At 39.9% G+C, this 25,203-nt stretch overlaps 1 protein-coding gene across 3 annotated transcripts in view; it reads left to right on the top strand.

Moving 5' to 3' along the window:
• Window positions 1-25,203, top strand: part of LOC133560591 (ATP-binding cassette sub-family G member 4-like) — a 37,533-nt gene that overhangs the window by 3,654 nt on the left and 8,676 nt on the right. For 2 of the 3 annotated variants that reach the window (XM_061913272.1, XM_061913271.1), the window contains exons 2-11: window positions 6,239-6,468; window positions 9,153-9,270; window positions 9,332-9,464; window positions 9,532-9,582; window positions 9,650-9,795; window positions 15,366-15,489; window positions 19,841-19,955; window positions 20,017-20,144; window positions 20,219-20,314; window positions 20,405-20,573. In XM_061913272.1, the coding sequence (XP_061769256.1) occupies window positions 6,240-6,468; window positions 9,153-9,270; window positions 9,332-9,464; window positions 9,532-9,582; window positions 9,650-9,795; window positions 15,366-15,489; window positions 19,841-19,955; window positions 20,017-20,144; window positions 20,219-20,314; window positions 20,405-20,573 (1,309 nt within the window). In that variant the 5' untranslated portion in view covers window position 6,239. Of the gene's footprint in view, window positions 1-6,238; window positions 6,469-9,152; window positions 9,271-9,331; window positions 9,465-9,531; window positions 9,583-9,649; window positions 9,796-15,365; window positions 15,490-19,840; window positions 19,956-19,988; window positions 20,145-20,218; window positions 20,315-20,404; window positions 20,574-25,203 lie in introns of all 3 variants that reach the window. The other variant, XM_061913273.1, reaches the window with a different exon arrangement.

A 25,203-nucleotide genomic window follows, 5' to 3' on the forward strand; every position in this document is an offset into this window, starting at 1 on the left:
GTGTTAAAATTATTTATATCACAACCATTAGTGTACTCTGTGTCACCCAGTATGCCTCTCAGTCATGTGCGTGTGTCAGCAGAAGCCACTCACAACATGTTGCTGGACTGACAAGCAGATTGTTCATGCTGTAGAAGGCGACAAAGCCAATGGCTTCATAGCACGCCCTAATACTTATTAACTGCGTGACTGCTGGCAGTCATTCTAGAGAATGTTTGCGTCTCCTATTGATTATTTCGCTTTGTGACACGGGTCCTAAATGGCTCTTTGAATGGTAAAGGATACCGATCCCAGAACCATGTATATCAAATATTTCCGAATGGTTCAACCGCCACCCGCCCGAACCTAATTAAAATCTATTTTTTCGTCATTTCACCCGCCCGACCCGCAGTTTATCCGCGGACTCTGCGGTTGAAACCGCAAACCGCGCATCTCTAATACACGTGACGGCGTGGCGCAGTGGAAGAGTGGCTGTGTGCAACCCGAGGTTCCCTGGTTCAATCCCCATCTAGTACCAACCTCGTCACGTCCGTTGTGTCCTGAGCAAGACACTTCACCCTTGCTCCTGATGGGTGCTGGTTGGCGCCTTGCATGGCAGCTCCCTTCATCAGTGTGTGAATGTGTGTGTGAATGGGTAAATGTAGAAGTAGTGTCAAAGGGCTTTGAGTACCTTGAAGGTAGAAAAGCGCTATACAAGTACAACCCATTTATCATTTATATATGGATGCATGCTCATTCAAGTACCTCGGGGTTTGGGTGGACAATAACCTGGACTGGACTGTTAACACGGACCACCAGTACAAGAAAGGACAGAGCAGGCTTTACTTCCCCAGGAGACTGCACTCCTTCAACATCTGCAAAAAACTCCTGTGGATGTACTACCAGTCTGTGGTTGCCAGTGTTCTGTTCTACATGGGAGTGTGCTGGGGGGGCAGTACATCTAAGAAGGACAGCTCCAGACTTGAGAAACTGATCAGGCAGGCCGGTTCTACAATCGGAATTAAACTGGACACACTGGTGACGGTGGCAGAGAAGAGGACTGTTGACAAACTAGTGAGCATCCTGGATGATGACAGTCACCCTCTGCATAGCGTTATCAGTAGCCAGAGGAGCCTGTTCAGTTCTAGACTGCTTCATCCCAAGTGCAGGACTAAAAGACTCAAAAACTCTTTTGTCCCACACGCCATTAGACTGTACAACTCCTCTCTGGGGCGGGGGTACTAGGATGACAGGGGATGCAAAACAATAACAGTGCAATACGTTTTTCATAACATGGTCACTACTGCCTACTTTGTCTTGTTATATTCTTATTTTACTGTTATATTTTTATTCCCATTGTTGCTTTTTAGTTTTTATTCTTATTGTAATATTTATCTCTTTTGTTTCCATTTAAACCCCCATTATTTACTTTTTACTTTTATTTAAATTGATTTCAACTCTGTACACTGCTGCTGGAATTTTAATTTTCCTGAAGGAACTCTCCTGAAGGAATCAATAAAGTACTATCTATCTATCTATCTATCTATATCTATCCATCTATCTATCTATCTATCTATCTATCTATCTATCTATCTATCTATCTATCTATCTATCTATCTATCTATCTATGCTGTATATATGTATACATATATATGTATATATGTGTGTATATATGTGTATATACACGCATATGGATATGTATGTCTGTATATATGTATATATATATATAATGTATATATATATATATATACACATATATATGTGTATATATGTATACGTGTATAGATAGATGGATAGATAGATAGTACTTTATTGATTCCTTCAGGAGAGTTCCTTCAGGAAAATTAAAATTCCAGCAGCAGTGTACAGAGTTGAGATCAATTTAAAGAAAAAAGTAAAAAGTAAATAATGGGGGTTTAAAAGGAAACAAAATAGAGAAATATTACAAAAAGAATAAAAACAATGGGAATAACAATATAACAGTAAAATAAGAATATAACAAGACAAAGTAGGCAGTAGTGACCATGTTATGAAAACGTATTGCACTGTTAATGTTTTGCATCCCCTGTCATCCTAATACCCCCCGTCCCCTGTCCCAGAGAGGAGTTGTACAGTCTAATGGCGTGTGGGACAAAGGAGTTCTTGAGTCTATTAGTCCTGCACTTGGGATGAAGCAGTCTAGCACTGAACAGGCTCCTCTGGCTACTGATAACGCTATGCAGAGGGTGACTGTCATCATCCAGGATACTCACTAGTTTGTCCACAGTCCTCTTCTCTGCCACCGTCACCAGTGAGTCCAGTTTCATTCCGATTCTAGAACCGGCCCGCCTGATCAGTTTCTCAAGTCTGGAGCTGTCCTTCTTAGATGTACTGCCCCCCCAGCACACTACCATGTAGAACAGAACACTGGCAACCACAGACTGGTAGTACATCTACATACAGTATATACTGGTAGTATATACTGTATATGTATATTTGTGTGTGTATATATACAAGTATATGTATATATATATGTACACATATTTGTGTATATATATATATATATATATATGTGTGTATATATATATATATATATATAAATATATATATGTATATATATATATTTATATATATATATATATATATATATAAATATCTATCCATCCATCCATCCATCCATCTTCTTCCGGTTATCCGAGGTCGGGTCGCGGGGGCAATAGCCTAAGTCCCCAGCCACCTCGTCTAGCTCTACCCGGGGGATCCCGAGGCGTTCCCAGGCCAGCCGAGAGACGTAGTCTTCCCAACGTGTCCTGGGTCTTCCCCGTGGCCTCCTAGCGGTTGGACGTGCCCTAAACACCTCCCTAGGGAGGCGTTCGGGTGGCATCCTGACCAGATGCCCGAACCACCTCATCTGGCTCCTCTCGATGTGAAGGAGCAGCGGCTTTACTTTGAGTTCCTCCCGGATGGCAGAGCTTCTCACCCTATCTCTTAAGGGAGAGCCCCGGAGGAAACTCATTTCGCCCGCTTGTACCCGTGATCTTATCCCTTCGGTCATGACCCAAAGCTCATGACCATTGGTGAGGATGGGAACGTAGATCGACCGGTAAATTGAGAGCTTTGCCTTCCGTTTCAGCTCCTTCTTCACCACAACGGATCGGTACAACGTCCGCATTACCGAAGACGCCGCACCGATCCGCCTGTCGATCTCACGTTCCACTCTTCCCTCACTCGTGAACAAGACTCGTAGGTACTTGAACTCCTCCACTTGGGGCAGGGTCTCCTCCCCAACCCGGAGATGGCATTCCACCCTTTTCCGGGCGAGAACCATGGACTCGGACTTGGAGGTGCTGATTCTCATTCCGGTCGCTTCACACTCGGCTGCAAACCGATCCAGTGAGAGCTGAAGATCCCGGTCAGATGAAGCCATCAGGACCACATCATCTGCAAAAACAGAGACCTAATCCTGCGGTCACCAATCTGGAACCCCTCAACGCCTTGACTGCGCCTAGAAATTCTGTCCATAAAAGTTATGAACAGAATCAGTGACAAAGGACAGCCTTGGCGGAGTCCAACCCTCACTGGAAATGTGTTAGACGTACTGCCGGCAATGCGGACCAAGCTCTGGCACTGATCGTACAGGGAGCGGACCGCCACAATAAGACAAATATATATAATTATACATACTGTATGTATATATGTGTGTTTATATGTTTATTGGCAGATTAGTCTCGCTTAATAAGTGGCTTGCTAGCTTCTGTAGACAACAGGGACTAGCGTATATTGATAATTGGCCCTCTTTCTGGGGCAAACCTGGCTTGCTGATGAGAGTTGGCCTTCACCCTAACCGGGAAGGCGCTATCTTAACTAGGAAAATAGATTTCTGTTTAAGTCACACTTGACTAACTGCACTAGAGCAAGTCCAGTCACAGGCAATTACAGAGCCTGCTAGTCTGGGTGAGGAGTCAGTTAAGTTAGAACTAGCCAGCGCCAGGCTGGATAATCCCTGTACACATAGCAATTCTCTTATAATAATACACAACTCACATAATGTTTTTTCTGCTATGACTGTGTCAGAGTTGGACATGCGTTCTACTGAGGTGGCAAATTGTGTTGCGTTCAGTTCATCGCAGCACCAAGCAAACAATCTGAAAATTCCCGTCATATCAATTCCTAGATATGGTCGTAATTATTTTAAGTGCACTACGCATAATAAACGCAACATTATTAATATTGCTACAATGGATAATTTGATTAAAAACTCCTTAAAACAGCCCATTACCTATAATATTGGCTTTTTAAACACAAGATCATTGTCTCCCAAAACGTTATTAGTTAATGAGGTCATTTGAGACAACAATCTTAAAGTCATCAGTCTCAGCGAAACCTGGGTGGGGGGGCGGTGGCACTATTATACAACGAAAACTTTAACCTTATTCCTAACCTAAATAATAAATATAAATCGTTTGAGGTGCTTACTATGAGGTCTGTCACACCGCTGCCTCTATACCTGGCTGTTATCTACCACCCCCCAGGGCCCTTTTCGGACTTTATCAGTGAATTCTCAGCGTTCGTTGCTGATCTAGTGACGCACGCAGATAATATAATTATAATGGAGGACTTTAATATCCATATGAATACCCCATCGGACCCACCGTGCGTGGCGCTCCAGACTATAATTGATAGCTGTGGTCTTACACAAATAATAAATGAACCCACGCATCGCAACGGTAATACGATAGACCTAGTGCTTGTCAGTGGTATCACCGTTTCCAAAGTTATGATACTCCCGTATACTAAAGTAATGTCCGATCATTACCTTACAAAATCCGAAGTTCAGACTCATGTTCGGCAAGCTAATAATAATAATAATAATAACTGCTATAGCAGCCGCAACATTAATGCTGCCACGACGACGACTCTTGCTGGCCTACTGCCTTCGGCAATGGAACCATTGATAGTATAGCACCGCTGAAGTTAAAAAATGCTCCAAAAAGGCGTACCCATGGTTTACAGAAGAAACTAGAGCTCATAAATTATCATGTAGAAAGCTGAAACACAAATGGTGCGCGACTAAACTGGAGGTTTTCCATCAAGCATGGAGTGATAATTTAATAACTTATAAACGCATGCTTACCTTAGCTAAAGCTAAATATTACTCAAATCTCATCCGCCTTAATAAAAACGATCCTAAATTTTTGTTTAGTCCAGTAGCATCGCTAACCCAACAAGGAACTTCTTCCAGTAGCTCCACCCACTCGGCAGATGACCTTATGAATTTATTTAATAAGAAAATTTTACTCATTAGAAAGGAGATTAAAGACAATGCGTCCCAGCTACAACTGGGTTCTATTAACACAGATGCGACTGTATATACGGCGGATACTGCCCTCGAAAATAGTTTCTCTCTTTTTGATTAAATAACATTAGAAGAACTGTTACAACGTGTTAATGGAATGAAACAAACAACATGTTTACTTGACCCACTTCCTGGGAAACTTATCAAGTAGCTCTTTGTATTATTAGGTCCATCAGTGCTAAATATTCTAAACTTATCACTTTCCTCTGGCACTGTTCCCCTAGCATTCAAAAAATTCATCCTCTCCTTAAAAGACCTAACCTCGATCCTGACCTCATGGTAAACTCCCGACCGGTGTCTCACCTTCCCTTTATTTCGAAAATCCTCGGAAAAATTGTTGCAGAGCAGCTAAATGAATTCTTAGCCTCTAACGATCTATGTGAAACCTTTCAATCCGGTTTCAAGGCAAATCACTCTACGGAGACAGCCCTTGCAAAAATGATTAATCATCTATTGGTAATGATGGATTCTGATGTGTCATCTATGTTGCTGCTCGATCTTAGCGCTGCTTTCGACACCGTCGATCAGAATATTTTATTAGACCGTATCAAAACACACATTTGTATGTCAGACCTATTATCCCTGTCTTGGTTTAAGTCTTATCTTACTGACAGGATGCAGTGTGTCTCCCATAACAATGTGACCTCAGACTATATACAGTATATATATATATATATATATATATATATATATATATATATACATATATATATATATATATATATATATTATTCTGGCAATATTTTTCAATCTGACCTTTTATTTTTAAATTCATGCAATGCCATTAAAATGTTTACATTTAGTATTTTTTGAAATCAGCCAATATCTACTGTAAGACATGAAAGGTTCTGCATGATTAAAGAAATAATGACCTGATGCAGTTCTAAGTTTAAATAAATTATAAAAGACACGTGTCTTTTCCAGCATGTCTTTGAAGATCCCGGCTAACAGTACTTGCACCGTCACCATGGAGGAGACCAAAGGTGAAAGCAAAGCAAAGACGAAAGCACCCATGTTCCACCACTTGAGGAAAATCGATAAAGTCGGCGCTAAGGCTGAAGACATCACTAAGCTTTTGCACCACTCTGCCGTCAACCTGGAGTTCAAACAGCTGTCCTACATTGTCCGGGAGGGACCCTGGTATCGCAAGACAGGTACTGCAAGTTCTAATACTGGAACGGTGTTTACCTAAAGGTATGACTGGTAAGGGGGTGATCATGGTATTGATAAGCTGGACAGAAATTGCTAAGAGTTCAAATGCGCCAGGAACCAAGTTATATGACTTAGGCATACAGCTAAAAATGTTGACCTACTAACAGTTAGCATGTGTTACATGTTATATGAATTTGAGGTTTTCGACTTCAAAATGAGTTACAAAAACTTAACATGAAAGTTTAACAACCAGACAATGTTAGACAAAAAAATCACTATTTTCTCCACACACTTTGCATTGAGAAATCCATACATTGACGCTTAGTGGTGGTCAGTTACATTTATACCAGTGTGGATGGCACTGGGAGCAAGGTGGGTGAAGTGCTTTGCCCAAGGCTAAATGGCCAAAAACTGGATTTGAACCAAGAACACCTAATTTTTTTTTTAGTACAGCCCCTCTACACGCTGAGCCACACCCCCAGAAACAAATTTTGATATGCAGAGCTGTACTTACTATCCAGTCTGGTCAAGTGGAGTGGTTAGTGGGGATGTTGTATGGGGGGGCTTTTTGTAATGTTTGAGGATGTTTTTTACGCCATTTAACAGTATGTGAGTTGTATAAAACAACATCATAAATGTTAGCTAATATTAATGTTAATTAATATAGCCATGGAAGTTCAATAATAAGGTTGCTTGAATCATACTAAGAATGTATAACTACCTACACTCAATTATTCTAAATGAAAAAAAGGGTCCTTCCACCTAGATTGTACAAACCTAACTGGAACACTACATGAACACCGACGTCATAATGTCATCGAAGTTCACCTTTAAACATTCACAGTTGGCGCCAACATGTTATAACAAGGATGAGGTGACATGGCAGCATTGAAAAAAGTTGTTTAATTTAGTATGCATATTTCAATTCATATTTTGGTCACTGCATATTGAATTTGTTGGCACTTTTTTCTTAAAAAAAAAACCTTTGTAAAAAAACAAAAACAAATTAAATGGGCCCTTGCACCCATGTGCAACGCAGGTCGGCAGGCACGCATGAAGCATATGGTCACATCTTCCTCAATTTTTCAATTGGTGTGGATATCAAGGTCTAGCCATGATTAGTTTTGGAACTTAGAGCCTCACATCAGTTTGGAATGAGAGCTGATCATTTACAGACAGTTTGATTGGTAAAGGCAAGGAGCAGGTTCCGCCCAACAATGAGTGAAAGAATGAACGAATAGGTACTGACCCATCCAGCACTTCAAGGTTTAATTTCTATCAATTGAACAAAACTTACTAAGATCTGAATTTGTGAAGCTGAGTTACAAATATTGAAAGTTCGTTGGCAAATGTTCAATTTATCATTGCCTGCCTGTCCAGTAGGTATCATATTAACCGTGGATCAATTGATCAAATATCCTAGGACAAGTTTGTTAAAAGTACGCCCCCTGTTCTTGGACGGAAACCAAGAAGGCCGACGTTGTTTGTTTTTAAATATGAGTTCTTGAAACTTTTACGTGTGTCCTGTCATGATGGATGTCTCCAGAGATTTTTCTGGTGATACATTAATCTGGTAGCAGGTGCCAATTTTTTCTTATTTTCAAAAAGGCACTCAAGATTAAATTTTGAAATTTCGTGTTCGGGACCCCAAAAACATTTTTCTCCAGACCTGAGGTGCTTGCAAAAAAAAATGGCGAGTTTTCGTGCTTGTTCAGGGCATCAAAAATGGGATCGAAGTGGGAGAATAATAACAAAGGCCAATTCCAAAGGGCCTCTGCTGCTTTTTTGTTGCTCGGGCCCTAATATGTCAGGGGTGGTTATCTAGATCAGTGGTTCTCAACCTTTTTTCAGTGATGTACCCCCTGTGAACATTTTTTTAATTCAATTACCCCCTAATCAGAGCAAAACATTTTTGGTTGAAAACAGAGATAAAGAAGTAAAATACACCACAATGTCATCAGTTTCTGATTTATTAAATTGTATAACAGTGCAAAAAACTAGGGATTAAATTATAAATATTTCTACACATAGAAGTAATCATCAACTTAAAGTGCCCTCTGTGGGGATTGTACGAGAGATTCATCTGGATTCATGAACTTGATTCTGAACATTTCTTCACAAAAAAAAAATCTTTAACATCAATATTTATGGAAGATGTCCACAAAAAATCTATCTGTCAACACTGAATATTACATTGTTGCATTTCTTTTCACAGTTTATTAACTTACATTCATATTTTGTTAAAGTGGTATTCAATAAATATATTTACTAATGATTTTTGAGCTGTTGCTATTTTTCAATAAATATATTTATAAAGGTTTTCTGTATTGTTGCTATTTTTAGAATATTTTAAAAAAATCTCACGTACCACTTGGCATACCTTCAAGTACCCCCAGGGGTACGCGTACCCCCATTTGAGAACCACTAATCTGGATTACTCACATTTTTAAAAAGTCAAAAATCTAATTAACGTTTATGTGTTTTAAAATGCTGGTTTTAACCAAATACATGCAATATTTTCTTTTTTAGCGCATGTAAACATACCAAGTGTGTACGTATAAGGCAGCGATGTTGGATTCAGGGTAAGATAGGGGGCCCCTTAGGAGTCTTGTGTATGGGGGCCCAAAAATTGGTGTTACACCCCTGAGTCTGGGTCTCAGTATGAAATATTGTGTCTCTTCTTCAGGTTATAAAACCCTCCTCAATCGTCTTGCTGGACAATTCAACAGCAGAGATCTTACCGGAATCATGGGGCCATCTGGAGCTGGAAAGTCCACCATGATGAACATCCTGGCGGGATACAAGTAAGTTGGCAGTGCACAACGGCACACAGGAGTACTTTTTCTGATTGTTCTATGGATACAGAGAGTCGGGCAGGACGGGCCAAATCCTGGTGAATGGTCGTCCAAGGAACCTGAAGATCTTCCAGAAGATGTCCTGCTACATCATGCAGAGCGACATTTTGATGCCCCACTTAACCACCAAGGAGGCCATGATGGTCCGGCGGGGGACAGGTCTGGTTTTGCAAACATGATCTCCGTAATGATGTGTTCTTTGCGTTTTAGGTGTCTGCCAATCTGAAACTCAACGAGAACATGGAAGTCAAAAAGAAACTTGTATGTCCAAGTAAATTACATTTCCTGACTGCTTTATATTTATTTAGTAATTGATACTTTGTCACAGGTGGACAACATCATGACTGCTTTAGGGCTTCAGATCTGTGCTAAAACAAGGACCAACCATCTCTCAGGGGGCCAATGTAAAAGACTGGCCATTGCTCTTGAGTTGGTCAACAATCCTCCTGTTATGTTTTTTGACGAGCCCATCAGGTACGATTTCACCACTTTGGACTTTGTACCTCCATGTTTTACACCAAATACTGCATAGATTTGGCATCACAGTTTAGCGTAAAATATGATATGTGGCTTGTACTGAAATTATGAATTGGCTTGTGGCATATGACATTAGGTTCAACATGAGCGTTTCAGCTAAGGATCTCATTTAGGGTTCAAGGGTTCAAGTTTTACGTATTTGTCACATGCAGACTACACCACAGTGAAATGCTTTTTTCCATGCTCTTCAGATATTGCGAAAAGTAGGTTCCAAACACTAGTTGCAGAATCTAATACACTAAATACAAAGAAATACAACAATTGAATAGTTCTGATGTACATTAATTACATTAATTTATTTTACATTTTAAATATCCATCCATCCATCCATTTCCTACCGCTTATTCCCTTTTGGGGTTGCGGGAGACGCTGGCGCCTATCTCAGCTATTTGCTTCATAAATGTGTGCAAATGTACAGTATTTCCTCCTGAAAACCAGCTGTTGATATTTATTCTGTCAGAGCGTCGGGGGGAAAATAGCCCTCTTATTCATTCCTAACACAAATGAAAACAAATTGCCCTGTCATGAAAAACATTAATGTCTACTGCAGGGGATAATGGAAAAAAACTGCACTTTCATGAAAAACACAAATGTTTACTGTGGAGGACGCTTCAAACCAATTAGGTCTATAATGCAAAACACAAATGTCAACTGAAGAAGCCTTTTTATTCAAAACCAAAATGTCAACTGTGGAAGATGCTTAAGAAAATAGCCCCTTTTTTATTTAAAACCACAAATGTCCACTGCAGATGACGGACAACATTCACACTCACATTCACACACTAGGGCCAATTTAGTGTTGCCAATCAACCTATTCCCAGGTGCATGTCTTTGGAGGTGGGAGGAAGCCGGAGAACCTGGAGGGAACCCACGCAGTCACGGGAAGTACATGAAAACTCCACACACAGAAATCCCGAGCCCGGGATTGAACCCAGGACTAATCAGGACCTTTGTATTGTGAGGCATATATATATACATGGAGGGGTCTGAAATTTTCACGGTAGATGCATGTCCACTGTATGAGAGATAACCTAAAAAGAACTATCCAGAAATCACAATCTATAATTTTTTAAGAATTTATTCGTGTGATACAGCTGAAAATAAGTATTTGAACACCTGTCTTATCAGCTAGAATTCTGACCCTCAAAGACCTGTTAGTTCGCCTTTAAAAGTCCTCCTCCACTCCACTGTATTCTCCTGAATCAGATGCACCCGTGTGAGGTCGTTAGCTGCATAAAGACACCTGTCCACCCCATACAATCAGTAAGACCCAAACATTCAGCATGGCTAAGAGCAAAGAGCTGTCCAAAGACACCAGAGACAAAATTGTACAACTCCACAAGGATGGAAAGGGCTACGGAGAAATTGCAAAGCAGCTTGGAGAAATAAGGTCCACTGTTGGAGCAATCATTAGAAAATGGAAGAAGCTAAACATGACAAGTCAATCTCAATCGGAGTGGAGCCCCATGCAAGATATCACCTGTTGGGGTCTCATTGATGCTAAGAAAGGTGAGGAATCAGCCCAGGACTACACGGCAGGACTTGGTCAATGACTTGAAAAGAGCTGGGACCACTGTTTCCATGGTCACTGTTGGTAATACACTAAGACGTCATGGTTTGAAATCATGCATGGCACGGAAGGTTCCCCTGCTTAAACCAGCACATGTTAAGGCCCGTCTTAAGTTTGCCAATGATCATTTGGATTATCCAGAGGAGTCATGGGAGAAAGTTTTGTTGACAGATGAGACCAAAATTGACCTTTTTGGTCATAATTCCAATTTGCGTGTTTGGAGGAATAAGAATGATGCGTACCATCCCAAGAACACCATCCCTACTGTGAAGCATGGGGGTGGTAGCATCATGCTTTGAGGGTGTTTTTCTGCTCATGGGACAGGACTGTGAGATCTTGGCAGAAAAGCTCCTTCCCCTCAGTCAGATCATTGAAGATGAGTCGTGGCTGGATCTTCCAACATGACAATGACCCAAAGCACATAGCCAGGAAAACCAAGAAGTGGCTTCGTAAGCGACAGCCCAGAAACCTGACTGATCTGGAGAAGATCTGTGTGGAGGAGTGGGCAAAAATCCCTCCTGCAGTCTGTGCAAACCTGGTGAAGAAGAACAGGAAACGTTTGACCTCTGTAATTGCAAACAAAGGCTACTCTACCAAATATTAATGTTGGTGTTCAAATACTTATTTTCAGCTTTATCACACAAATAAATTGTTAAAAAAATCATTGATTGTGATTTCTGGATTTTTCTTTTTAGTTTATCTCTCATACAGTAGACATGAACCTACCGTGAAAATGTCAGACCCCCTCCATGATTTCTAAGTGGGAGAACTTGCAAAATAGCAGGGTGTTCTGTGAAGCCCTTTGAGACACTAGTGATTTAGGGCTATATAAATAAACATTGATTGATTGATTAATGTTCAAATACTTATTTTCTTCAATGTATGTATATATATATATATATATATATTTGTGTGTATATATATATATATATATATATATATATATGTATATATATATATATATATATATGTATATATATATATATATATATATATACATATATATATATATATATATATACATATATATATATACACACATCAATATACATATATATATACACTATATTACATATATATATATATATTTCCTCCGCCGAGTTGCGGGGCTCTCCCTTAAAGATAGGGTGAGAAGCTCTGTCATCCGGGAGGAGCTCAAAGTAAAGCCGCTGCTCCTCCACATCGAGAGGAGCCAGATGAGGTGGTTCGGGCATCTGGTCAGGATGCCACCCGAACGCCTCCCTAGGGAGGTGTTTAGGGCACGTCCAACCGGTAGGAGGCCACGGAGAAGACCCAGGACGCGTTGGGAAGACCATGTCTCCCGGCTGGCCTGGGAACGGCTCGGGATCCCCCGGGAGGAGCTCAAAGTAAAGCCGCTGCCCCTCCACATCGAGAGGAGCCAGATGAGGTGGTTCGGGAATCTGGTCAGGATGCCACCCGAATGCCTCCCTAGGGAGTTGTTTAGGGCACGTCCAACCGGTAGGAGGCCACAGGGAAGACCCAGGATACGTTGGAAGACTATGTCTCCCGCCTGGCCTGGGAACGCCTCGGGATCCCCCAGGAGGAGCTAGACGATGTGGCTGGGGAGAGGGAAGTCTGGGCTTCCCTGCTTAGGCTGCTGCCCCCGCGGCCCGACCTCGGATAAGCGGAAGAAGATGGATGGATGGATATATATATATAAATATACATATATTACACACATATACATATATAAATTATATATACAAATACATATTGTAGCAGCGAACAGCTGTCTCGTCAGCTGATGCGTGAGCTCGCAACCGCGATGGCTTGGCAACCAGCCAAACCCCACTAAATAAATTTGTATTTTATCGTAGAGCACATCCGCAACCCTATTCACCTTGCAACCCCATGTAAGGTGTATATAATTCGGCATTAGTTCGGCCAGTTTGTTTATATGATCAGAGCCAATCTATGTTCAGGTGCAGACAAAGCGAGGTGCACTCCCGTCTAATCTACTGGTGTGTGTGTGCGTGTGTTGCAATATCAATATTTTGTCCCAAATGTAGTAGAAAAGTGTGAGTTGAGATTATTATTATGACTATTATAGTTCATGTGGTATGTGCCCATACAGCACTATGGCCTCACTTTCCGCAACAAATCAAGCAGTATGACTTGTGGATCGGTGCCAAGTGGGGATGATATTTTTCACTTTTCACAACATAGCTAAGATATATGAAATAGGATCCGACCTCTATATTATAGGCGACAAAGCGTGCTATTATTATCTGCCCTTTCGCTTAATTCCATTTTAGCAGGGTTTTTTTTTTGGTTTGTTATAAATGGATCCCCTTTACTTGCTACACAGTAGCCACTAGTCTTCCTGCAATCCATCACAGAAGACAATAACATCAAAATAAAGATGCAACGATATGTAGAAAAGACAATGAAGAAGAAAGGATGGGCATATGAAATGCTATGAATAAACAGTACTACAATACAATAATTACAAACAGAAGTTAGGTAAAATAGTGTATCTCATTAAGCTTTTTAAAAACCGTGTGTTTGTAAAAGAGTTGTACGGTATACCGGGCCCTGCGATGAAGTGGTGACTTGTCCAGGGTGTAACCTGTCTTCCTCCCGAATGCAGCTGAGATAGGCACCAGCGACCCCCCGCGACCTCAAAATGGACAAGCGGTAGAAAATGGATGGATGGACAGTATACCGGAACTAGTATAGTATCGCAATATTAACGGATCATATTGGGTAATATACCGCTTCTAAAGTACTAGTTTCCCCTCTTTTTAACGGGGATGACGGTGCGTCGTCGTGACATTGCTGTTTTTACAAGCAGAGCAGCATGTTCGGCAGCACACAATCACGGACAGAAAAGAGAGAACGGACGCATTTTGGCTTGAAAACAAATCATAAAGGTGAAGCTATAACACTGAAACGCCCTCAGGAAGAGGTGCATTAATACATGGCTAGCTAGCGGGCGGCTAACGTTCACCCGCAGTCTGCAGTGTTTTAGCTACTTCTAAATCCCTAATCCTCGCCTCCATGGCGACAAATAGTGAGTTTCTTACAAGTATCATCCCTACAGGACGAGGAATAGCTAAACATGATTCACTACCCACCGTAGCTCACTGCCGTCACAATGTTTGTTGTAACAAACGGCATGGGTGGATCTACACCTGACACTAACTGTAATGATACCAAGTACAGGAGCATAACTAGTCGATATATTTTAACATCACAAAATCTTTTTTCATTTAAAAAAAAAAATCTATGTTATGTTTATAAAATCAGGAAAAGCGTCCCTGGACAAATAAGGACTTGAATTATGACCACTGTATGATCCTGAAACTACTTGCAATCGGATCAATACATACATTTGTGGTATCATCCAAAACTAATGTAAAGCATCCAAACAGAAGAATAAATTATTAAATTTTAACAGAAGTGTACATAGAACATGATAAAAGAAAAAGTAGGCAGATATTAACAGTAAATGAACAAGTAAATTAATAATTCATTTTCGACCACTCGTGCATTATAATTTTGACAAAATAATAGAATGGAAAATGACACAATATGTTACTGCATACGTCAGCAGCTAAATTTGGAGCCTTTGTTTGATTACCTACTTATAAAAGAAAAGTTGACTCATATGTTTACTATTTTATTTAAGGACACAATTGCAATATGAAACATGTTTAATGTGCTGTAATACTTTTTCTTAAAATAAAGCCGATAATGCCATTTTTTGTGGTGCCCTTTATTTATAAAAGTATCTAAATACATTTTGGTACATGTACCAGTAACAAAATATTTATCGGGACAACCCTAGTTTGTAATTTTATTTTAGCTGCAAACCGGTAAAAGAAAACAAAGCCGCAGTGTCACACTTTGGCCATGCCTGTTCTATATAATCCAAACTAATCTTTTCCTGGATCTTTCTGCTTTGACATCTCAGTGGCTTGGACAGCGCATCATCCGTCCAGGTCATCTCCCTCCTGAAGTCTCTGGCCAATGGTGGACGGACGATCATCTGCACTATTCATCAACCCAGTGGCAACCTCTTCCAGATGTTTGATAAGGTAGATTTGAGTACCACTGACCCTTCCGTCACTCAATGACATTTTACCCCAAAAAAAAACGGGCCCCATGCACATTTTTGGGATCATAAGGTGCACCGGATTATAAGACTATGTCGAAGGTTTATTTTTATACAAAAGGTTCACCGGCTTATAAGGCGCATTAAAGGGGTCATGTTATGATTTTTTTTTTCTACATTGAAGGCACTTCCTTGTGGTCTACATCACATGTAATGGGGGTTCTTAGGTCAAAATGTTGCATCGATTATGTTTTACAGACCTTTTTTGAACCGCTTTCTGGTCTTATTTACCTGTCTCAACTTCGACAGCGTCTTACCCTATCATAGTTTGTCGAAGTTGTTAGCGCTTCCATAGCGAGTCTACTGACAGAGAAAAGTTAGAACTATACGCTGCTTTGTATTAGAAATGGCAACAGTGCAGGATGAATGCTCCAGAACAAAAGGATGGAGAGAAAGGATCTTATTGACTACAATGTCGGACGCGTGCAAATTTTAGGGGCTTGTGCAAATCCCAAACTCACATCAGCAGGAACCAGTAGCTAAGAAAAGTTGGTTTTGCATAATAGGATGAAACCAGACACCAGATAATGTCTCATATGTGACATTTTGTGGTCCTTATACACACACACCATATTAATACCCGTATGTTGAAGTACATTACGTCTAACTACGGTAGCTGCCATTCTCCAACAAGCCATCAAGCTGTACAGCTTCATAGCTTAATAAAGTCGTACTAAAACATTTTGACAGATGTTTGAGCTCAGTGTCTAATATTCTACATTCTCTATGAAACATTAAAGTGTTGGTGTTGCTTGCTTACCAGTACTTGCTAGCGTCATTTTTTGAACAGGCGTGAACCTGCAGTCCACACGTATCTCTTATGTGTAACCGCCATCGACCACTCACACTTAGCATTAAACCATCTACCACAACAAGCACAACCAAAAGAATACGTACAAACCCTGTTTCTATATGAGTTGGGAAATTGTGTTAAATGTAAATATAAACAGAATACAATGATTTGCAAATCATTTTCAACCCATATTCAATTGAATGCACTACAAGGACAAGATATTTGATCTTCAACAAACTCATAAACTTTTTTTTTTTTTTTTTGCAAATAATGATTAACTTTGAATTTCATGGCTGCAACACGTGCCAAAGTAGTTGGGAAAGGGCATGTTCACCACTGTGTTACATCACCTTTTTTTTAACAACACTCAATAAAATTTTAGGAACTGAGGAAACTAATTGTTGATGCTTTGAAAGTGGAATTCTTTCCCATTGTTGTTTTATGTAGAGCTTAAGTCGTTCAACAGTCAAGGGTTTCTGCTGTCGTATTTTAAGCTTCATAATGCGCCACACATTTTCGATGGCAGACAGGTCTGGACTGCCCGCACTCTTTTTTTACAAAGCTCCGCTGTTGTAACACATAACACGTGCTGAATGTGGCTTGGTATTGTCTTGCTGAAATAAGCAGGGGCGTCCATGAAAAAGACGCCCCTTCAGGCGTTTTTTCAGTTTGAGCATCAAATGTTTATCAGTTTGAACATCAAATATGTTGTCTTTGTAACATATTCAACTGAATATGGGTTGAAAATGATTTGCAAATCTAGAGCATTCTGGTTCTTAGGAATATACAAAAAAAGACTAACAGTAAAGAAGAAAAGTTCGCTTTCTAGAAATGTGGCCCCCAAAACAATTGAGTTGACTATCCTTGCCCTAGAGTTACACGAGTAATAATATAAAGACTAAAGGGGGGCCACAATCAAAATCTTGTTCAGGACGACATCCGGCAGATTAAGGTTCACGGTTCCAACATGTGATTTTTCATCACTTGTTTGCCCCCCAGCTGTACATACACAGTCAAGGCCAATATGTATACAACGCAAAAGTAGCGCTCTGCTACTTTTAAGGACCTTATGCAAAAAAGAGTCAAATAATCATCTCTATGAAAAAACTCTTGAGTTTTAGAATCTGCTGGGAAAATGTGAGCCTCAAGATTTTTTTTACCTAAACTTGCGGGCCACCAATTGAATAGCCCAAATAATGGTAGAGCAGTGCATGGTTCTCAAATGGGGGCACGCGTACCACTGGGGGTACTTGAAGGTATGCCAAGTGGTACGTGAGATTTATTTAAAATATTCTAAAAAAATAAAAAATCCTTTATCAATATATATGTATTGAATAATACATCAACAAAATATGAATATAAGTTCATAAACTGTGAAAAGAAATGCAACAATGCAATATTCAGTGTTGACAGGTAGACATGTTCCATAAATATTGATGTTAATGATTTATTTTCTTGTTAAGAAATGTTTAGAATTAAGTTCATGAATCCAGATGGATCTCTATTACAAACCCTAATTCCATATGAGTTGGGAAATTGTGTTAGATGTAAATATAAATGGAATACAATGATTTGTAAATCATTTTCAACCCATATTCAGTTGAATGTGCTACAAAGACAACATATGTGATGTTCAAACTGAAAAACGTTTTGTTTTGCAAATAATCATTAACTTTAGAATTTGATGCCAGCAACACATGACAAAGAAGTTGTGAAAGGTGGCAATAAATACTGATAAAGTTGAGAAATGCCCATCAACACTTACTTGGAACATCCCACAGGTGTGCAGGCTAATTGGGAACAGGTGGGTGCCATGAATGGGTATAAAAGCAGCTTCCATGAAATGTTAAGTAATCCACAAACAAGGATGGGGCGAGGGTCACCGATTTGTAAGCAAATAGTCGAACAGTTTTAGAACAACATTTCTCAACAAGCTATTGCAAGGAATTTAGGGATTTTACCATCTACGGTCCGTAAAATCATCAAAAGGTTCAGAAAATCTGGAAAAATCACTGCACATAAGCAATGATATTACGGACCTTTGATCCCTCAGGCGGCACTGCATCAGAAATCGACATCAGTGTGTAAAGGATATCACCACATGGGCTCAGGAACACTTCATAAAGCCACTGTAAGTGCAAGTTAAAACTCTGGTATGCAAAGCAAAACCCATTTATCAACACCACCAAGGAACGCCACTGGCTTTGCTGGGCCCGAGCTCATCTAAGATGTACTGATGCAAAGTGGAAAAGTGTTCTGTGGTCTGACGAGTCCACATTTCAAATTATATTTGGAAACTGTGGATGTGGTGTCCTCCGGAACAAAGAGGAATATAACCATCCGGATTGTTATAGGCGTAAAGTTCAAAAGCCAGCATCTGTGATGGTATGGGGGTGTATTAGTGCCCAAGGCATGGGTAACTTACACATCTGTGAAGGCACCATTAATGGTAAATGGTCCATAGAGGTTTTGGAGCAACATATGTTGTCATCCAAGCAACATTATCATGGACGCCCCTGCTTATTTCAGCAAGACAATGCCACGCCACTGTTATAACAGCGTAGTTTTGTAGTAAAAGAGTGCGAGTACTTTCCTGGCCCTCCTGCAGTCCAGACCTGTCTACCATTGAAAATGTGTGGAACATTATGAAGCGTAAAATACGACAGCGGAGACCCTGGACTGTTGAATGACTAAAGCTCTACATAAAACAAGAATGAGAAAGAATTCCACTTTCAAAGCTTCAACAATTAGTTTCCTCAGTTCCCAAACGTTTATTGAGTGTTGTTAAAAGAAAAGGTGATGTAACACAGTGGTGAACATTCCCTTTCCCAACTACTTTGGAACATGTTACAGCCATGAAATTCTAAGTTAATTATCATTTGCAAAAAAAAAAATACAAGTTTGAGTTTGAACATCAAATATTTTGTCTTTGTAGTTCATTCAACTGAATATGGGTTGAAAAGGATTTGCAAATCATTGTATTCCGTTTATATTTACATCTAACACAATTTCCCAACTCGTATGGAAACGGGGTTTGTACAATCCCCAAAGAGGGAACCTTATAAGCTGATGATTACTTGTATGTGTAGAAATCTTTATAAAGAATGATATCACTTGTTTATTTTTCAACAAGTTTTTAGTTGTTTTTATATCTTTTTCTCCAAATCGTTCAAGAAAGACCACTACAAATGAGCAATATTTTGCACTGTTATGAAATTTAATAAATCAGAAACTGATGACATAGTGCTGTATTTTACTTCTTTATCTCTTTTTTTTCAAACAAAAATGCTTTGCCCTGATTAGGGGGTACTTGAATTAAAAAAATGTTTACAGGGTGTACATCACTGAAAAAAGGTTGAGAACCACTGTGGTAGAGGACCTAAAACGAGCCACAATCAAAATCTTGTTCAGGGCGACATCCGGTAGATTAAGTTTCACGGTTCCAACATGTGTTTTTTTTTATCACTTCTCTGCCCCCTAGCTGTACATACTCAGTCAAGGCCAATGTGTATACACCGGAACAGTCTCCCACCTCATCCCTCACCTTAACAGCCTGGGCCTTTATTGCCCCCAGTATCACAATCCGGCAGACTACAGTGAGTGAAATATCTCCCATTACCATATGTAAGATGTTTGACAGGTTTCTCCCACCGCCAGTCATCGAGGTGGCGTCAGGGGAGCACGGGGACATGAACCCCATACTGTATCAGGCTGCTTATGGGGGCCAGTGCTGTGAGGATAGCAAGAACACGGAGGAAGTGAAGACATTCGTACACACTAAGGACGTGAGTGCAATGCTGTGTACTTCTTGAACTTGACAACAAAGTATTACAAAACACCTTTTTGTCTTTTTCTCCAGGCATTAACCTTTGAGAAACAGAACTATGGCACGAGTGCAATCAAACAGTTCTACATCCTCTTGAAAAGAAACATCAAGACGATATGCAGAGACACCGTAAAAAAGCATTTCTGCTCCGGTATCAGGAAATTGCGGTGATGTTTGGACAGGATTTTTAGGATTAACTTGTGTTTGTTGTGTCAAAAGTTGCTGACCCACCTGCGAGTGATATCCCACATCCTGATTGGAGTCCTCATTGGCCTGCTTTATCTCAAAATTGGAAATGATGCAGACAAAGCGTTCAACAATACTAGTTTCCTCTTTTTCTCCATGCTGTTCCTCATGTTTGCCGCCCTGATGCCCACCATTCTAACCTGTAAGGAAACACGGTGGTATCTCGACTTAAGAGTACCCATAATTACGAGTTTTTTGAGATAAGAGCTGTCTCTCACCTAATGTATTCTTAAGTTGCGAGCAAAAATGTGTGTAGCGAAGATTCCAACCACTTCTTGTAATGTTTTTCAGAAGCAACGCCGTAAGATACGCCCCAAAACACCCGGTCTTACTCGCTAGCAATAGTTTATAGCTAGTTTATATATTTTTCCGTCACACTCACTTTCTTCGTTCCAATGGTTGGAACGAAAAAAGTGAGTGTGACGGAGAAATATATTATTTGAATGTAAGAAAGAAATCATCAAAAACAGGCACAGTTTGAGCATAGCGCTTCTAGTCTGCAGTATAAATTTTTTGTCATTGTTACTGTTAACGACCTATGTTGACTCAAACAATGACACAATTGACAATTTAGTTAACGAATAAAAACGAGACAAAAAGATTGACAAAGAAGAAATCCAATCATATTTAAAGGCTTACTAAAACCCACCACTACTCACCACGCAGTCTTGATAGTTTATATATCAATGATCAAATATTAACATTGCAACACATGCCAATACGGCCTTTTTAGTTTACTGAATTGCAATTTTTAAATTTCCCGGGACTTTTTTCTTGAAAACGTCGCGTAATGATGACGTGTACGCGTGACGTCACGGGCTGTTATGAATATGAGCGCTGCACACACACACAGCTAAAAGTCGTCTGCTTTAACGGCATAATTACACAGTATTTTGGAGATCTGTGTTGCTGAATCTTTTGCAATTTGTTCAATTAATATTGGAGAAGTCAAAGTAGAAAGACGGAGTTGGGAAGTTTTTGCCTTTAGCCACACAAACACACGGTGATTCCTTGTTTGAAATTCACGGAGGTGAAACTTTCCTATGGATCAGAGCAGACATGGATCCCGACTAAATGTCAACCAGCAGGTTTCGGTGAGAAAATTGTGGTTAAAAAGTCGCCACTTACCGGATATCAGCTGAGCTTGTGCCTCCCGTACAGCTGCCGTCGACTTCCCCGAGACACTGCGCGTCAACACCCGGCCGTGGACGTACACTTCCGACTATCAGGTACTGTTAAACTCACTAAAACACTAGCAACACAATAGAAAGATAAGGGATTTCCCAGAATTATCCTAGTAAATGTCTCTAAAAACACATGAATCCGTCTCAATGCAACGCGATTGCAATCGCTTTTTTTTTTTTTCGTTCTTTTTTTTCTAGTCCGTCGCTTTCAATATCCTCAAACACAAATCTTTCATCCCCGCTCAAATTAATGGGGAAATTGTCTTTTTCTCGGTCGGAATAGCTGTTTTTGTTGGAGGCTCCCATTAAAATCAATGTGAATATATGAGGAGCCATCAACATGTGACGTCATCGTCTGCGATTTCCGCTAGAGGCAGGGCTTTTCTTCAGTTGCGAACTTTATCGTGGATGTTCTCTACTAAATCCTTTCAGCAAAAATATGGCAATATCGCGAAATGATCAAGTATGACACATAGAATGGACCTGCTATCTCCGTTTAAATAAGAAAATCTAATTTCAGTAGGCCTTTAATTGTCGGTGGTTGGGAGAAAATGGGTAATCCCAGTTGCATGATGGAGAGGGGCGTGTCGAAAATCACAAAAGGTATCCAATTAGAACTACACTGCAAAAACTGAAATCTAAGTAAGATTAAATATCTCAAATAAGGGTGATATTTGCTTAGTTTCTGTCTGATAAGATATTTCTTCTCACAAAGCAGATTTTATGTTAGTCTTTTACTTGTTTTAAGGGTTTGGTCCAAAATGATCTCAGTAAGATATTACAGCTTGTTGCTGATTTTTTATTTACCTATATTGAGTAAAACATGCTTGAATCAAGAATATCAACTATTGCAAAGCTGTGTCATCAACACTCACAAGTATAACACTACTTTTTTAAAGTAATAATTTCTTATTTCAAGCATGAAAAAAAAATTACTTTGAAAGAATTGTCTCATATTAAAACAGATGACAGCCAAATGGACTTTGCAGGTTTATTTTCAATGAAACAATATAAAATACGTACTCATATAGTAGTACAGTTGTTATTAATGATAATATACTTATTTTAAGGTATTTTTGGGTTCATTGAGGTTAGCTAATTTTTACTTGTTTTGGAAAGTCATGACAAGCCAAATGTCCTTGTTCTATTGGCAGATAATTTTGCTTAGTTCAAATAAAATACCTCTATAGTTTTTTTTTCTTGTTTTTGAATTTGACTTTTTTTTTTTTGTCCTGTCCAGCTTCTCAGGCTAATTATATAGTTGATGTAAATGCCCATATCGGCTGTTCAAATTTACTTTACAAAAGAGAAGTGTAGGATCCTTCTCTTGTTGCCTTATTTGAATTTGAATTTATTAAATGTATTTATATTATCATTTGGTGCAGCCGGGCTGGAGCAGTAGGGGATAGAAAGAAGAAAAGGAAGACGGGGGAAATTTGTGGGGATTAGAGGGGGATTAGACAGACACAACAGAAAACACAACAAAAACAAGCCAAATGTCCTTGTTCTATTGGTAGATAATTTAGTTTTTGTTTAGTTTTTTTCTTGTTTTTGAACACTGACTTTTTGCAGTGTAGCATCTTTTAAAATGGACACTCGATTTTTCACCCGGAAAACAAGACTCAATTCAAGACAATACAATACAAAAGAAGACAAGTGGACTCACTTTGCAGCCGTAGTCAACAAAACAACTTATAAACCCGGTGCATACTTGCCAACCCTTCCGGATTTTCCGGGAGACTCCCTGAATTCAGCGCCTCTCCCGAAAACCTCCCGGAAGAAATTTCCTCCCGAAATTCAGCAGGAGCTGGAGGCTCAAACATGCACAGTTCGAAGCTTGGAAAGGAGGATTGCAGGCGGATTTGAAGGCATTTAAAGTCATTTTTAAAAACGACTGCTAATCCTCCTCCTTTTCGGATGACCGCGGAGAATTAAAGTAGGAACACTCCTCAGGCAGAAGGTCATTAAGAGGGGCGGACTCACCGGCTCTCAGCCATGTTTCCGTCACACAGAGGAAGTCAAGTCAGCGGGAAGTGAAAAAATCCTTCAGGATAAACGTTTTGTTTGTCAAAGATCTTGCGTTCACAAGACCGAACCTGGCGGGGGCCAGCACGTCCAAGGGTGCAGATAATCCAGGTGGGGCCCGACAGACAGCCCGCAGGTGGCGGGGTAGAGGAGCCACGGGGCGGGAAAGGAAGGCAGGAATCCGGCCAGGTGAAAAAGCTGACTGGGACGTCAAAAAACCAACGTTGAAGTGGGAGAGGGGCAAAGATCCAACAGTGTTTGGCGGTCATACACAAGCAGTGAGCTGACAGAGACGAAAATAGACGCAAACAACACAAACGAACAGAGCTAACAACGAGAGACGGCAGGGCAAAGTACATACTGGCGCCATCTTCTGGTAACTCAGAAGTGACGTTACTCAAATAGTGAAAGTAAGTGTTGTTGTTGTTTTTTTAGTAACCAGCAAGCACAGTACAGTTAGAAGAACAACTGTGTATTTATTACTGTGTATTTGATAGGTGCCGTCTGAAATTCAACTTTCTTTTATTTATATAATAAAATAAATATAAATAGCTAGAATTCACTGAAAGTTTTATGTCATACATATATACATATATATATGTATATATATATATATATATATATATATATATATATATATATATATATATATATATATATATATATATATATATATGTATGTATATATATATATAAAATGAAATATATATGAAATACTCGAGTTGGTGAATTACACCCCTCCCCTCTTAACCACGCCCCCCGCCCCAACCACATACTCGAGTTGGTGAATTACACCCCTCCCCTCTTAACCACGCCCCCTGCCCCAACCACGCCCCCAAACTACGCCTCCGCCCCATCCCCGACCACACCCCCCACCTCCCGAAATCGGACGTCTCAAGGTTGGCAAGTATGACCAGGTGGTTCCATTTTCTCCAGTAAAATACAACCAAATTGAAGCACCACCTGCAGAATAGCCATCAGGACATCTATGCAACAGTAGGTGGGCCGAAGTTAATACTTCCAAATGACTCATACTGTACTGAATTACTGTTACTATTAAAGACGGTAGAGCAGGAGCAAGGTTGCATGTCCACATGTCCAAAAAATACTTTAAAACAAACTACTACACCTCATGTGACTGCCAGACTCTGATAAGTGAAATTGTCATGTGACAATGACCTCTTGAAGAAGTCTCTTAATGAGGCGAATGAACACGCCTTTGCAAGCAGGTTTCAAATAATGATAAAGTGATCGGAATGACACTAAAAGCAAAAGTAAAAAAGTTTGTAGCATTAAAACTATTCTCTAGTACAATGTATCCAAAAGGTTACTTGAGTAAATGTAACATGTTATGACCCCCCACTGGGTGTTTTTTTTATACATTTCTTGTCTTATTTTCTTTTTCAAAGGGTTGTTGCATATCAAAATTTGAGCTGTTTTGGGTGTATCAGAGCACCAATTATATAAAACTGATTTCATTGGACACAGACGCTGTTTTGCAATGCTAATTTTAGATTTACAAGCTCTGTCATGGAACCGATTTAATCTCATGATTTAAAGTAC

Source organism: Nerophis ophidion, linkage group LG10 (genome assembly GCF_033978795.1).
Source record: "Nerophis ophidion isolate RoL-2023_Sa linkage group LG10, RoL_Noph_v1.0, whole genome shotgun sequence".
NCBI lineage: Eukaryota > Metazoa > Chordata > Actinopteri > Syngnathiformes > Syngnathidae > Nerophis > Nerophis ophidion.